This window comes from Megalops cyprinoides, chromosome 4 (genome assembly GCF_013368585.1).
Source record: "Megalops cyprinoides isolate fMegCyp1 chromosome 4, fMegCyp1.pri, whole genome shotgun sequence".
NCBI classification, from domain to species: Eukaryota; Metazoa; Chordata; class Actinopteri; order Elopiformes; family Megalopidae; genus Megalops; species Megalops cyprinoides.
This window is the reverse complement of record NC_050586.1, coordinates 974,165-987,500: the sequence shown is the minus strand read 5'-3', so window position 1 is coordinate 987,500 and position 13,336 is coordinate 974,165. Positions and strand designations below refer to the sequence as shown.

The 13,336-nt window shown below is 53.5% G+C and overlaps 1 protein-coding gene across 1 annotated transcript in view; it reads right to left on the bottom strand.

The window, feature by feature from the left end:
• Positions 1-13,336, bottom strand: part of LOC118776042 (regulator of G-protein signaling 3-like) — a 69,973-nt gene that overhangs the window by 55,858 nt on the left and 779 nt on the right. The window contains 9 exon segments of the mRNA XM_036526112.1: positions 2,909-2,952; positions 5,213-5,324; positions 9,124-9,207; positions 9,879-10,141; positions 10,244-10,283; positions 10,581-10,766; positions 10,768-10,933; positions 11,038-11,143; positions 11,453-11,534. Coding sequence (XP_036382005.1) covers positions 2,909-2,952; positions 5,213-5,324; positions 9,124-9,207; positions 9,879-10,141; positions 10,244-10,283; positions 10,581-10,766; positions 10,768-10,933; positions 11,038-11,143; positions 11,453-11,534 — 1,083 coding nt within the window.

Here is a 13,336-nt window from a genome sequence, read left to right as displayed (position 1 = left end):
GAGAGTGTCATTATCCCCAACATCATTTAAGCACACAGAGCAAATCCACTTTAAAATGACAAACCAAATCCTGGCCAATCCCTGCCTGAGACTGCTGCTGCTCCAGCTGGAGGAAACCTGAACCTCTACAAACACAGCGAGCGCATTTCACTTAACCTAATACAGCAGGGACACCACACTGAGATTACATTGATGGACAGGATATTGCGTATTTATTGAATACCATGCCTGTTAATGCTGTGAACATTTATTGTACTAGTTTGTCTTTTACCATACAGAGTGCCCTGGGAAATACCTTTCTAAGCTGCATCTAACTGCCAGCAGCTCAGGGCTCAACTCAGGCCTGACATCTCTGCATCGGCAGCAGAAGCACCTCAAATCGTCAGAGAAAACAGGCAGAACAAACCCAGGCCCAGCACTTCCTGCAAACACCTCTCTACCTGTTCCACAGGTAACCCCTCCAAAGCCGCCCTGCTTCAAGTTCTTCAAAGCTCTGAAATTCCAGTGTCAGACGCTCGGAACACATTTCAGCATTACCACCCAGCCCAAGGGACTGCACGCTCACCCTCACCCCCCCCCCCCACCACCACCACACTCACATCTGAGCAGTCAGAGAGAAGGTGCTGCTGGAGGGAGTCTCCCGGGCGGGAGAATCGGCCCCCTCTCCTCCTCCGAGCGGCGGGTCGGTCTGAGAGGTTGCCCATGGCGGCGGCGGTCAGGCGTGCGGCTGTCCTGCTGCCTCGCTCCCACTCCCTTCTCTCCCTCGTCTGAGCGAATCTGGGTTAGGACGCCTCCTTTTAAAGCCGAGGCTAAAATAGAACAACCTCCGCAAGGTGCCAGGCAGGGGAGCCGCGGGAACAGGCTGGACAGCGTGTGGATGGTGACGGGCGGAGCGGAGGGGGCGCGTGATGCGCAGGTCCCCGAATCGAAGGACACCGCGGTTCAGGGAGAGGCGGAGCTACGCTCAGCGCTTCTCTGGCACATACGGAGAGAAACATGTCCTGTGATTGACCAGCGACACACACAGTGGTCAGCACAGCACAAACCCTCCCAACGCACAGGGAAAGCCACCTCCAACAGCAGAGCTAATGTCATATAAATCTTTACAGGAAGTGGAGAGGATCTTTGGAAATCTCCAGGGAGCCCATGGACTAGACTGGAAGACTTTATTCAGTATTTATTTACTCATCACCAAGGTTTAAAGATGCCAGTCAAAGCACTGGAAGTCCTCACACTGTCGTGTCAACCTGTAATTGATGAATGTAGAATTGCCTCAGTATCGCTGGATGAGTACCAAACCCTTCAGCTTCCAGAGTGATGACGTGAGCTCTGTGCCACACCGCTGCCCCCCCCTCCTGACCCCCCCTCCTGCCTCCCCATGAGAATGCAGCCCTCCTGAAGGTCTCGCCTCACATTGCTACCACGCAGCTGGATGCGTGCAGCTGGGGGTTCCGCTCCTCTTTCGCAAAGCACCTCTGTGTCAGAATACTGGGATGAGACTGAGGACAGAGAGGCAGAGAGGGTGACAAATATAAGCGATGATGTCATGGCTCTGGCTAATCTGTTCGCTTCCTCCCCACCTCTCTGTGTGCCAAAGAGCCTGCTGGGAAGCTGGCCCGAGTCACAGGCGTGGAACAGCACCGATACGATCCGCGACATGAGCCCAAACTCCAGCTCCGTCCCCTGAAGCCAGAGGCACGCTTACAGGGGCTTAACAGGCCTGCCCCTCTCCCCCTCTGCCCCTCTGCGCTTCTGCCCCTCTGTGCTTCTGCCCCTCTGCGCTTCTGCCCCTCTGCGCTTCTGCCCCTCTGCGCTTCTGCCCCTCTGCGCTTCTGCCCCTCTGCGCTTCTGCCCCTCTGCGCTCTGCGCTTCTGCCCCTCTGCCCTTCTGCCCCTCTGCGCTTCTGCCCCTCTGCGCTTCTGCCCCTCTGCGCTTCTGCCCCTCTGCGCTTCTGCCCCTCTGCGCTCTGCGCTTCTGCCCCTCTGCCCTTCTGCCCCTCTGTGCTTCTGCCCCTCTGCGCTTCTGCCCCTCTGCGCTTCTGCCCCTCTGTGCTTCTGCCCCTCTGCGCTTCTGCCCCTCTGCGCTTCTGCCCCTCTGCGCTCTGCGCTTCTGCCCCTTCTGCCCTTCTGCCCCTCTGCCCTTCTGCCCCTCTGCCCTTCTGCCCCTCTGCCCTTCTGCCCCTCTGCCCCTCTGACCTTCTGCCCCTCTGACCTTCTGCCCCTCTGACCTTCTGCCCCTCTGCGTTTCTGCCCCTCTGCGTTTCTGCCCCTCTGCCCCTCTGCCCTTCTGCCCCTCTGCCCCTCTGACCTTCTGCCCCTCTGACCTTCTGCCCCTCTGACCTTCTGCCCCTCTGTCCTTCTGCCCCTCTGACCTTCTGCCCCCCTGTGCTGTTGCCCCTCTGAGCTTCTGCCCCTCTGCCCTTCTGCCCCTCTGACCTTCTGCCCCCCTGACCTTCTGCCCCCCTGTGCTGTTGCCCCTCTGAGCTTCTGCCCCTCTGCCCTTCTGCCCCTCTGACCTTCTGCCCCTCTGACCTTCTGCCCCTCTGCGCCCCACTCACTTTATACACACATATATATACAGTATATATATAGTACGTTCTCAGTAAGACGTCACATTTTGCAGAGGTTGAAGATGCTTCACTCCAGGCACAGGTCCTCTGAAGTTAGGATGTGACAGAGGTGCTGTAAAATCTTCTCCTTTGTGAAAGCAAGAGGAGGCAGAGGAGGAGAGGGGTAGAGGGACGTTTCCCTCACTGAGCCAGGAGTCCGCACAGCGCAATCAGCCACTTTCACATAAAAAAAGATGTAGGAAAAACTGCAGAGTCCCAGCTTTCAGTGCAATAAGCTGTGTGCCACACACCTCCAACATCCCAGAATCCCCAGCACACTGAAGCGTGCCCTGATCTTACCTCTGTCATGTGGATGATGTAAAACTTCTGCTCCTCTGTAGGATCTGTACAGGTAGAGAGAACAATGGAAAACAGAGTCAGGAAAAATAATGAGTCCCAAAGCCATCTCCTGTTCTGTGTGTGAGTGCGTGTGTGTGTGTGTGTGTGTGTGTGTGTATGTGTGTGTGTGTGAGTGTGTGAGTGCGTGTGAGAGTGTGAGTGTGTGAGTGCATGTCAGTGTGTGTGTGTGTGTGTGTGAGTGTGTGTGAGTGCGTGTCAGTGTGTCAGTGTGTGAGTGTGTGTCAGTGTGTGAGTGTGTGAGTGCGTGTCAGTGTGTGTCAGTGTGTGAGAGTGTGAGTGCGTGTCAGTGTGTGAGTGTGTGTGTGTGTCAGTGTGTGAGTGTGTGTCAGTGTGTGTGTGCGTGAGTGCGTGTCAGTGTGTGAGTGTGTGTCAGTGTGTGAGTGTGTGTGTGTGTGTGAGTGCGTGTCAGTGTGTGTCAGTGTGTGAGTGTGTGTGTGTGAGTGCGTGTCAGTGTGTGTGTGTGTGTCAGTGTGTCAGTGTGTGTCAGTGTGTGAGTGTGTGAGTGCGTGTCAGTGTGTGAGTGTGTGTGAGTGCGTGTCAGTGTGTGAGTGTGTGTGTGTGTGTGAGTGCGTGTCAGTGTGTGAGTGTGTGAGTGCGTGTCAGTGTGTGTGCTTATGTCAGTGTGTGTGAGCGTCTGTGTGCGTGTGTGTGTGTGTCAGTGTGAGTCTCTGAATCACTAATGCCATCAGACAGGCCCAGGTGCCCTGTCAGAAGAGCCGTTACAGATTGTACGAGCTGACATTATTCTGCCACAGTGTGTTCTGCCATGGGTAATGTGCTCAGCACCCGCCTGGAGGAGCTCCAGAAACACACAGTTACGATGGAGCTCAGGACAGGATGACGCCAGGAGTGTGTGAGGACAAATCATCTTTCAGCTGGGAATGTAACTCTCAGCACACGGCACACTGCGCGGCACGGCTACAGACCCTGTGGGAGCATCGCCTCTGACTGCACTGCACTCATTCCACATCACTTCAACACTTTGCATTTCCTTCATCGGTCATCTCAGCCTCATCCTGCAATTCTAACTGTTCGGGGGGATTGATTCAGACATCTGTTCAATTCAGCGAAATTCTGCAGCAACGGGAGCTGAATAATTCAATGCGCTTGTTAAACACAGGGTCACATTCACAGATGGTGGTGTTGTGTTTCACCCCCACGCTCTGAATAAATTCATAGTCACAGACTGTGCTTCCCTGATGAGCCAGCAGGGGTCCCTCTCAGACATCCTGACAGCTCAGCAAGCAGAGACATCTACAGACATCTCAGCTCCATCTCCAAGCAGTAATGCATAGACTAACACATTCACATTAACACATTCAAACTTGACACCCAGAGTCCAGTTCTCACAGCAGAGCTACAACATCTCCAGTTCACACTGAGCACAATGAAAGATGTGTTAATTAAACATACAATGCAGACTGCTCTAACTACAGACAGAACACAAGCAGAACAAATTCACAGAGATATAAAACACTTAGCTGAGCAGCTCCCCCGGTCATCTCCACAGAGACCAGGCTTGGATTGGGGAATTCTGGGTACCTGGGGCCGTGGCCCCACCCCCCCCCGGCCACCCTGTCTCCCTCACCCCACTCTCATCCCTGTTCCCACGCTGTCTCCATGGGAGGTCAGGAAGGTCACAGGAACCCCCCCCCCCGTACTGTACGCTGTTGCTGTGTCTGCAGAGAACAATAGCCACTACAGCACTCCGACCTGCGTCCCTCACTGCCCCGCCCACTGCCCCCAAGACAAAGGGAGGTTCCCTCATCCAACAAACACAGCTCCGGCGCCTCCTTCCTGATTGGCTCTGCCACACAAACAATGCTGGGCGGGGTCGCCTCGTACTGTCCCCCCGCCTATAGAGTCCATTAATAAAAACGGATGCACAGAAACACACACAGCTAGCGCCACGGCATGTGCAGTCACTACGCAGAGGTTAAAATTAGCGTTACTGCTGCTGCTTTTCCCATGCTAAGCCTCTGCTCATATTTACATCCACTCTCCTCCTCAGGAAGGAAGCTGGCCTGGAGCAGGAGGGTGTGTCCTGTCCTGTCTTCTAGAAACTTGTCTGTTTAGAGTTTTCACCCACCACCGAAACCCCTTTAAAACCGGCTGAGGTTACTTGGCTCATTTGAGAGCGGGAATGTGCTGTGTGTGGGAGCTGGACAGCAGAGTGCAGACGGCAGAGAGAGCTGTGGCAGTGACGCAGGGATGCGCAGGGATGCGCAGGGGTGCGGAGCTCACCATCCTGCAGGCGCAGCCGGTGCAGGAACAGCGGGTTCTGCAGCACGTTGCAGCGGCCCGGCTCATCCTCTCGCGTCAGCAGCATCAGGTCTGTGTAGATGAACACTGTCACCTGCAGGGGGCGACACACACGGCAGAATCAGCACTGAGAGGCAGATACGGGTCCCATATCACACACAGATCAGATTCAAGCCTGTTAAATGTCCCTGCAGAGTGTGTTTATCATGTCCACTCAATGCAGATCTGACAGAACATGACCAATCCATTAGTGATCACATTCTTACTGCAATGCTCAGTCACACACACACGCACACACACGCACGCACACGCACACGCACACTCTCACACACACACATGCACGCACACACGCACTCTCACACACACACATGCACGCACACGCGCACGCGCACTCTCACACACACACGCACACTCACACACACACACACGCGCACACACACACACGCACGCACATGCACACGCACACGCACGCACACCCACACCCACACCCACACCCACACCCACACCCACACCCACACGCACATGCAGACTCACACCCACGCACACTCACACGCACACCCACACGCACACCCACACGGACCTGCTGGGAGGGGAAGTGTGCGGTAGCGTGGGAGTTTACACCGCTGGGAGGGGAAGTGTGAGGTAGCGTGGGAGTTTACACCGCTGGGAGGGGAAGTGTGCGGTAGCGTGGGAGTTTACACCGCTGGGAGGGGAAATGTGCGGTAGCGTGGGAGTTTACACCGCTGGGAGGGGAAGTGTGCGGTAGCGTGGGAGTTTACACCGCTGGGAGGGGAAGTGTGAGGTAGCGTGGGAGTTTACACCGCTGGGAGGGGAAGTGTGCGGTAGCGTGGGAGTTTACACCGCTGGGAGGGGAAGTGTGCGGTAGCGTGGGAGTTTACACCGCTGGGAGGGGAAGTGTGCGGTAGCGTGGGAGTTTACACCGCTGGGAGGGGAAATGTGCGATAGCGTGGGAGTTTACACCGCTGGGAGGGGAAGTGTGCGGTAGCGTGGGAGTTTACACAGGCCTGGGTCAGGCTCACACAACTGCTCCACGCCAGCTTCCTTCCTGCGTTTCTTTCGTCTCGTCTCTTGGCAGAGCTACTGGTATCTCTCATCACTACATAATCCAACAAAGGGACAAGAAAAGCCATTGTTCCACACGCAGAGAGTTACTCCGCTCTCCACTGCCCTATGTGCACAAAACCAGCCCCCCACACGGGAATCCTGCCTCAAACAGAACCATGTCTGTGACAGAACCCTCTCATGGGCAGAACTCTTGCTCAGGCAGAACCTTCGCTCAGTCACACGGAACCTTCACTCAGTCACACAGAACCCTCACAGTCTACCACATGGAACATGGAATATCCCTTTTCAAAAGAGTGAAAGTTGCAGTCCTGGAGAGACATCTGTGACTGCTCTGGGTCACCAGCTTCCACTCCACATACCAGTCACAGCAGGTCCCATCAGACTGTAAAGGCCAAACCACACAATGGTGTAAAACTAACAACACAGACAGGTCCCCCAGGGCTGCATAACAGGAACTGACACACTGTGAAACACACAGCACAGCCCACAGCACACTGACCTCACAGTACTGCAGGGGATGCCAGAGTCTCAATGACACTGCCTAACCCTAACCCTATCTCTGCCCCTACCCCTACCACACCCCTATCCCTACTCCACACAGATAAAGCCTGTGACACTGGGCCTGCTGGCACACCTCTGCCCGGGACAGAGAGCGAGCGTGCGGAGCTGTGTCCGAGAGGCAGGCAGGCAAAAGCCTCTGCTCTACCTGACAGCAGGTAAACAGCCTGTGGTTTGAGGGAATCTCAGCAATTACTCATAAACGTCTCAGATGTAAGCAGGAAAAGGAAGTGAAAAGAATCCTGTAGTTTCCATGGCGGCAGGCCTGGGAAAAATGACCTGGGCCGGCAGACACCCCCCCCCCCCGCCAGCACTGGGATCGCAAACAAACCCTCTCACCTTCCTCTCTTCTGCATTTCACTTCCCTCACACAATATTATCACAACGGCAGCGCTGCCCCACTGGCCAAAAACACGCTGACAAAACAGCTATCCCAGCAGCCCCCTGTCTGCACCGGCCTGTCCCAGCCTGCCCCCCGCCAGACCGCTCACCCAGCTCCAGCACAGGGGGGTGACCAGGACCGACTGCCTGCCGCGCTCCGGCTACTCATCAACAGCATGCAGATGATACTTCAGCTCCTCATACCAGCCTCTAACATTCATGAGACGCTGGTTAAATTAAAAGGTTTGCTGGCTGGTAAAACCTGTCTTTACATCCCAACTCAAATTCATTACACCATAGTTATAACAGCATGGTTATCATTCCCCATGTGCTGGTACTCGTACTGTGCTGGTACTTTGCTGCGGTCGGGATATCCAAACCAACAGTGCTGTGAGATTTAGCACAAACCTCACACAGAAACGCGCCCAAAGCTCTGCTGTAATGCCATATCACCCGTCATCAGTACCATTACAGACCTGCAGGAACCGTGTGTGCTGTACTGTACAGACACACTACACACACACATTTATGCAGAGCCATGAGTACAAACTCCTGCATGCAGACTCCAAGCAGAGAGCGCTCACAAGATGCAATAAACTTGTTTACAGAGTGGTTAAAGCTCACAGTGAAAACCATGTCTGAGCTAAATAAAAGGCAGTGAGGCCTGTGAAAGACCACAGCGGAGGAAAACCCAGACAGAGAACAGAAGACAGCAGCCAATCCTGGCACAAGAACACTGACCACTCACTGACCACACCCTGACCACTCATTGACCGCATACACTGGCAGAGTCTCTAGCAGCACTGATCTGTTTAAGAACTTCAAACAACATGTATGACTAATCATTTTTACAGACATTACATAGAAATGAGGAGATATACTTGTATAGGCTTGCTTATCACGTTCCTGGTGGTCAACGTGTCCTAAAAATGTTCAGGTAAGCGCAAATGTAATGGAATTAAATATGCTGTCAAACACATATAGCGCCACTGTATGTAAAAAGGCCAGACACTGTGCACAGTGTTAAAAATGAGGCTGTTGCGAGCCCACGTGACCCTGGTAAGACCCTCATTTCACCTGCACTGAAATGCACTCCACCCAGGTTACCCCACAGTCACATGTGCTTCATCAGACCAAGACAGTGACACACCCACAGCGTCCCACCCTCCTGCATAATTCATTCCTCCATACAGCACAGCATGTATCCTGTGTACTGAAGTGCATTTGTTTCCCCCATGTGTGGATCGAGTGTGGGGGCGTATAGAGCCCCTGTGTGTTGGGTGTATGGGGATGGTATCATGTCGTGGCAGTGTCCTAACAGCGGCTCTGTTGCTGTGTAAGCTGCCTGTCTGTGTAAGGGAACCCCGGGGAGGGCAGCTCCGGTTTCAGCCATCTCTACACCGCCTCAGCGCGTCTGCCTCCCACTCACACCAGCGAGACCGCAAGGCCTTCCTCCCATTTCACTCAGACAGAAAAGTGCCTCTGCTGACCTTCAGGCGGGAGAGGAACACAGGACTCTCCTCCCAGCAGCAGAAAGGACAGGATTACTGAACAGCTTTGGGAGTCTGTAAGCTGCCTGTGTCCACAACAGGAGATCCATCAGAAGGGGAAGCATCGCCTGGTCATCCGAGTATGCAGATTAATCATAAAGCGGACGCACGCACGCACACGCACACGCACACGCACGCACGCACGCACGCACGCGCACGCGCACGCGCACGCGCACGCACACGCACACGCACACGCACGCACGCACGCACGCACGCACGCACACACACACGCACAAGCACACACACACGCACACGCACACGCACACGCACACAGGCACGCTCAGTGCCAGACACAGCTCTGGTAAGGACACAGCTCACCTTGATGAACAGGTATTTGCTCTCGTGCAGGATCATCTCCTCTGACAGCATCAGAGTCCTCACCGGGCTGCACAGGTCCAGTGGCTGCAGGGGACACGGACACCATCGCTACAGTCACCCAGGAAACGCCATCGTTACAGTCACCCAGGAAACGCCATCGCTACAGTCACCCAGGAAACGCCATCGCTACAGTCACCCAGGAAACGCCATCACGACAGTCACCTGCCAAACTCTAATATGCGCGCGCACGCACACACACCAGTGCGCGCACACACACAGGCAACTGCAACATTCATGCAAGTCTATACACACACAATCACAAGAATACTCACACAACTGCAATGCATATGCACACAAACCTGTTTCAAATACAAAACAGCATTTAAAGATTATATTATTGCATGTTTACAGGATACTGTGTCATAGTTTATCCAGTTTGTGTGAATCGCTTGAGATCCATGCTGATCTGTCTTCCTCTTTAAGTCCCTGTGCAAGTAGGAAATAACAGCACAGTAATAACCCTGTAATAACATACATCTGTCTTGCTGAATTATGAGCAGGGTGCCATGTGCCAATCATCTGATTATCTGTAACCAAATGTACTGAGCACAGCTACACCACCACCTTGGGGCTGTAATCAGCAGGGTTACCAGCTGCCTCTGAACCAGCGCCTCCCTCAGAGGAGTGGGTGGAATTTCATTTGGGATTCATGACAGTCACATCTGCAGGCATTAGAGAGCAGGAGACAGACGCACCTGTACGTATATGGGGAAGATGAGGATTTTGGGCGCCAGCTTCACGTAGGTGCCGTAGGTGGAGTGGGGAAGGTGGGACCTGACCACAGTGCAGTTCTGGTAATTGGCAAAGTTTTGTTGGCAGCCAGCAGGGGGCGGCACTTTGGAGGTTTTGCTGTTGGTGGAGCGTCGCAGGAAGGTGGCTCTGCCTTGCAGGGTGGCGGCTTGCTGCGGGGAGCCGCTCTGCTGGACCCCGCTGCCCGGACTGGTGTGGTACAGCCTCCCTGTGGGGCAAACAAGCCGTCCTATCAGCGGAGAGCTTGTGGACCACTGACCAATCACAGCTCAGAAACTGTCCAACCCCAGTGGGGACAGGATGGACTTACCAAGTGTGCCATGGTTGTCCTGATAAACAGGCCGCAGGATCTGAAAGAGAGGAGAGCGGTGTGGCGCAGCAGGTGAGGTTCAGATCTCGGTCAGAGCTCTTTCCCCACAGCCTCAGAGCAAGGCCCTTCACCTGAGCGGCTGCAGTCAACGTCCCGCTCAAAAAATCAATGTGTAAAAACATTTAAAACAAAGATACACAAAGACTGCGAAAGCTGCCCTGGTCAGGTGAAAAACAACACAGGAAAAACGACACCCATCCCAGTGTGCTCACCACACAGGAGCCCAGCAGGCCCGAGACAGGTCACCCACAACACAGCTCGCACCCGGGGGCAGTACCTGGCTGCCCGGGTTGATGGGGGCGAGGATGATGTAGTTGTCCCCGGATGATGATGTCACACGCGTGCCCCTGAGCGTGTGCGTCCTGGCCTTGCTCTCCCCTTCATCCTGCTGCTCCCCGCCAGACACCGCCAGTCCGTCTCTGCTGCCATTGGCCAGCAGGCGGCGACTGTGCCTGCGCTGGGAGGGGGGGGGGTCGCACCGAGGGGGTCTTCTCCCGCTTCTTACAGGGGGGTGAGGGGAGAGTGTAGCCAGACGGCTTGTAAGACGGTCTGTGGATCAAGCCCTCAAAACCAGGCTTCACCACTGGCACCGTCCGCCAGACGACCACTGTGATCTCACTGTGGCAGTTTCTGCAGGGACAGATAGGAGGGGGGTCTGAGGAGAAGGCCAGAGCACCGAGGAGAGGGGGTGGGCACCGGGCCAGGGGAGGGGCCAGGTGAGGGTGGAGGCCTACCTGATGGCGTGGGCGAGGTCCACACACTTCCACTGCTCCACAGGCTCCCCGTTCAGCTGCAGGACGGTATCTAACTGCTGCAGCCCCGCCCGATCCGCCGGCCCACCTGCCCACCACATCAACCAATCAGACACCAGCGTGGGTCACAGTCTCTAACACACACACACACACACACACACACACACACACACACACACACACACACACAGTGTGCAAACAAGCCTGATGAGAGCTGCTGGGCCAAAGCAAACTCAAGTAAGTCTGCTCTTTATAAGCGACATTTACTTTGGCATCCTGTTGGGAATGACGGCCACCTGACTGCATTCAACACACGTACAACCCCAAAAGCCGAAAACACTGCCCACCCAAGACCACAGACCTGCACGTACGCACACAAGCACACACAGACTCTTGCCTGGATCGACGGCCTGCACTCTCACAGGTGAGTCAGAGCAAATGGTGAAGCCATAGCCGTCCTTCCCTCTGATGATGGTCACCTGGAAGATAAATAGCAAGCATCAGCACAGCACTGCCATCTACAGGCCTGGAGCCATTACCACATTATATTTTTATTTTATTATTTATTCCTTTAGTGGACAATCTTATCTAGAGTGACCTCCAAGGCTATTATGCCAAGATACACATTCTTGAAAAATAGTAAAAAATAGTAGCCTATAGGTACTGATTACCAAAAAAAGAGTCTCATTAATGTGTAATTGGTCAGAGTGGCTGACAGAATTATTCCAAGCACACTGTAATCCCAGAAACATCGCTCCAAAACTGAGGTAGACACAAGCAGGAAACAACTCACATGTCCACTGGCAGACATGTTGGACTGCTGTACACATCCGACCTTTGACCTCTGCCTGCTGATTGCTGGAGCCGAGCTAAGCCCCTCCCAGTCTGCGTGGGAGTTCCGTGTGACTGGTCTGACAGAGCGCTGAAATTACGACATCATCGCTAAACTTGCATTTCCGAGTTCTCTGTTCCCAGCCATCCAGATGTAGTGAGGAAATTAAACCAGGTGCAAAAGCCATCAGACAATCTGTGTGTGTGTGTGTGTGTGTGTGTGTGTGTGTGTGTGTGCGCGCAGAGTCTATAAGGCTGTGCACCTATCAGAGCACTCTCTCCCCTGCAGCTGTGTTCTCCACAATGACCCTATGTTTAAGAATGATTCAGCGTCTGTATGGCTAATTGCTGAACCCTGCTGAATGCACTTTTTACAAGCTGCTCTGTATGACAGTATGTCCATGTGCGCAGTTGTGCGTGTGCGTACGTGTGTGTGTGTGGTTGTGCGTGTGCGTACGTGTGTGTGTGTGTGCGTACGTGTGCGTGTGTGTGTGTGTGTGTGTGTGTGTTCTCGGGTGCACGCGGGTGTGTGAAAGCAGCGGACAGGTTCCAGGCGGGTTCCTGCTCTGTGTGGCAGTGTTTACCCGCACCTTCCCAACAATTCAGTCCTGAGAGTTTCCGGCTGCGGCGGAATGGAACAATCTTCAGGCTTCGCTGTTTTGGGCGTGATCTCATTTATCAGCAGTGTACCAGGAAGCAGAGCAATCACATGAAGCTGCTGCACAACAAACTGCCGCCCCGACCCCCCCTGACTGCCCCAGCTCAGCTAATTGTGCAGCTTAAACTGTCACACCAGAGAGGTGCCAGTGACACATTTGGCGGAACACCATCCAGTCAGTACATAACTGCTTATAGAGAAATGAAATCAAGCTGATGTGATTACTGAAACTGAGAGAAATATTCAGTGAGGAGACGCCACTCTGCAGCCGAGCAGCACAGCCTGGCTGCCTTTCCTTACGTCTGCTGCAAAAACATGCAATATTTAGTAGCATTATTTATCACTGTAAATCAGCTTATCTGGCATGGTCAGAGACTGCATGTTTAAAACTCATTTAAACAGTTCAGAGTGGGAATTTTTCTCAAGAGTATAAATATATTATGTATAAATATACATATATAAAATGAATTACTATAAAAATACATTATCTATATTATATAATATATATTTAATGTTATTACATTACTACTGCTGTTCACATTTTGACAGATTCAAGCACTTTTTCATAAAGTTTTTTTCAAGAAAAAAAAAAAACGCTGAATTTGAAGAATACCTGATACTTCCAGGAAAAAGTTTGTCAGCTATTTTTTTTGTGTGTCAGCGCACAATACAATCCCGTGATAAAAAAACCAGAGGAATGAAATGAAATGGGAGCAGGCAGAGGGAAGGCGTTTGATGAAGGCTCTGATTTCGGGGGTAACAGCCTGGCCCCCGTGAAGGCGCTGCAGAACA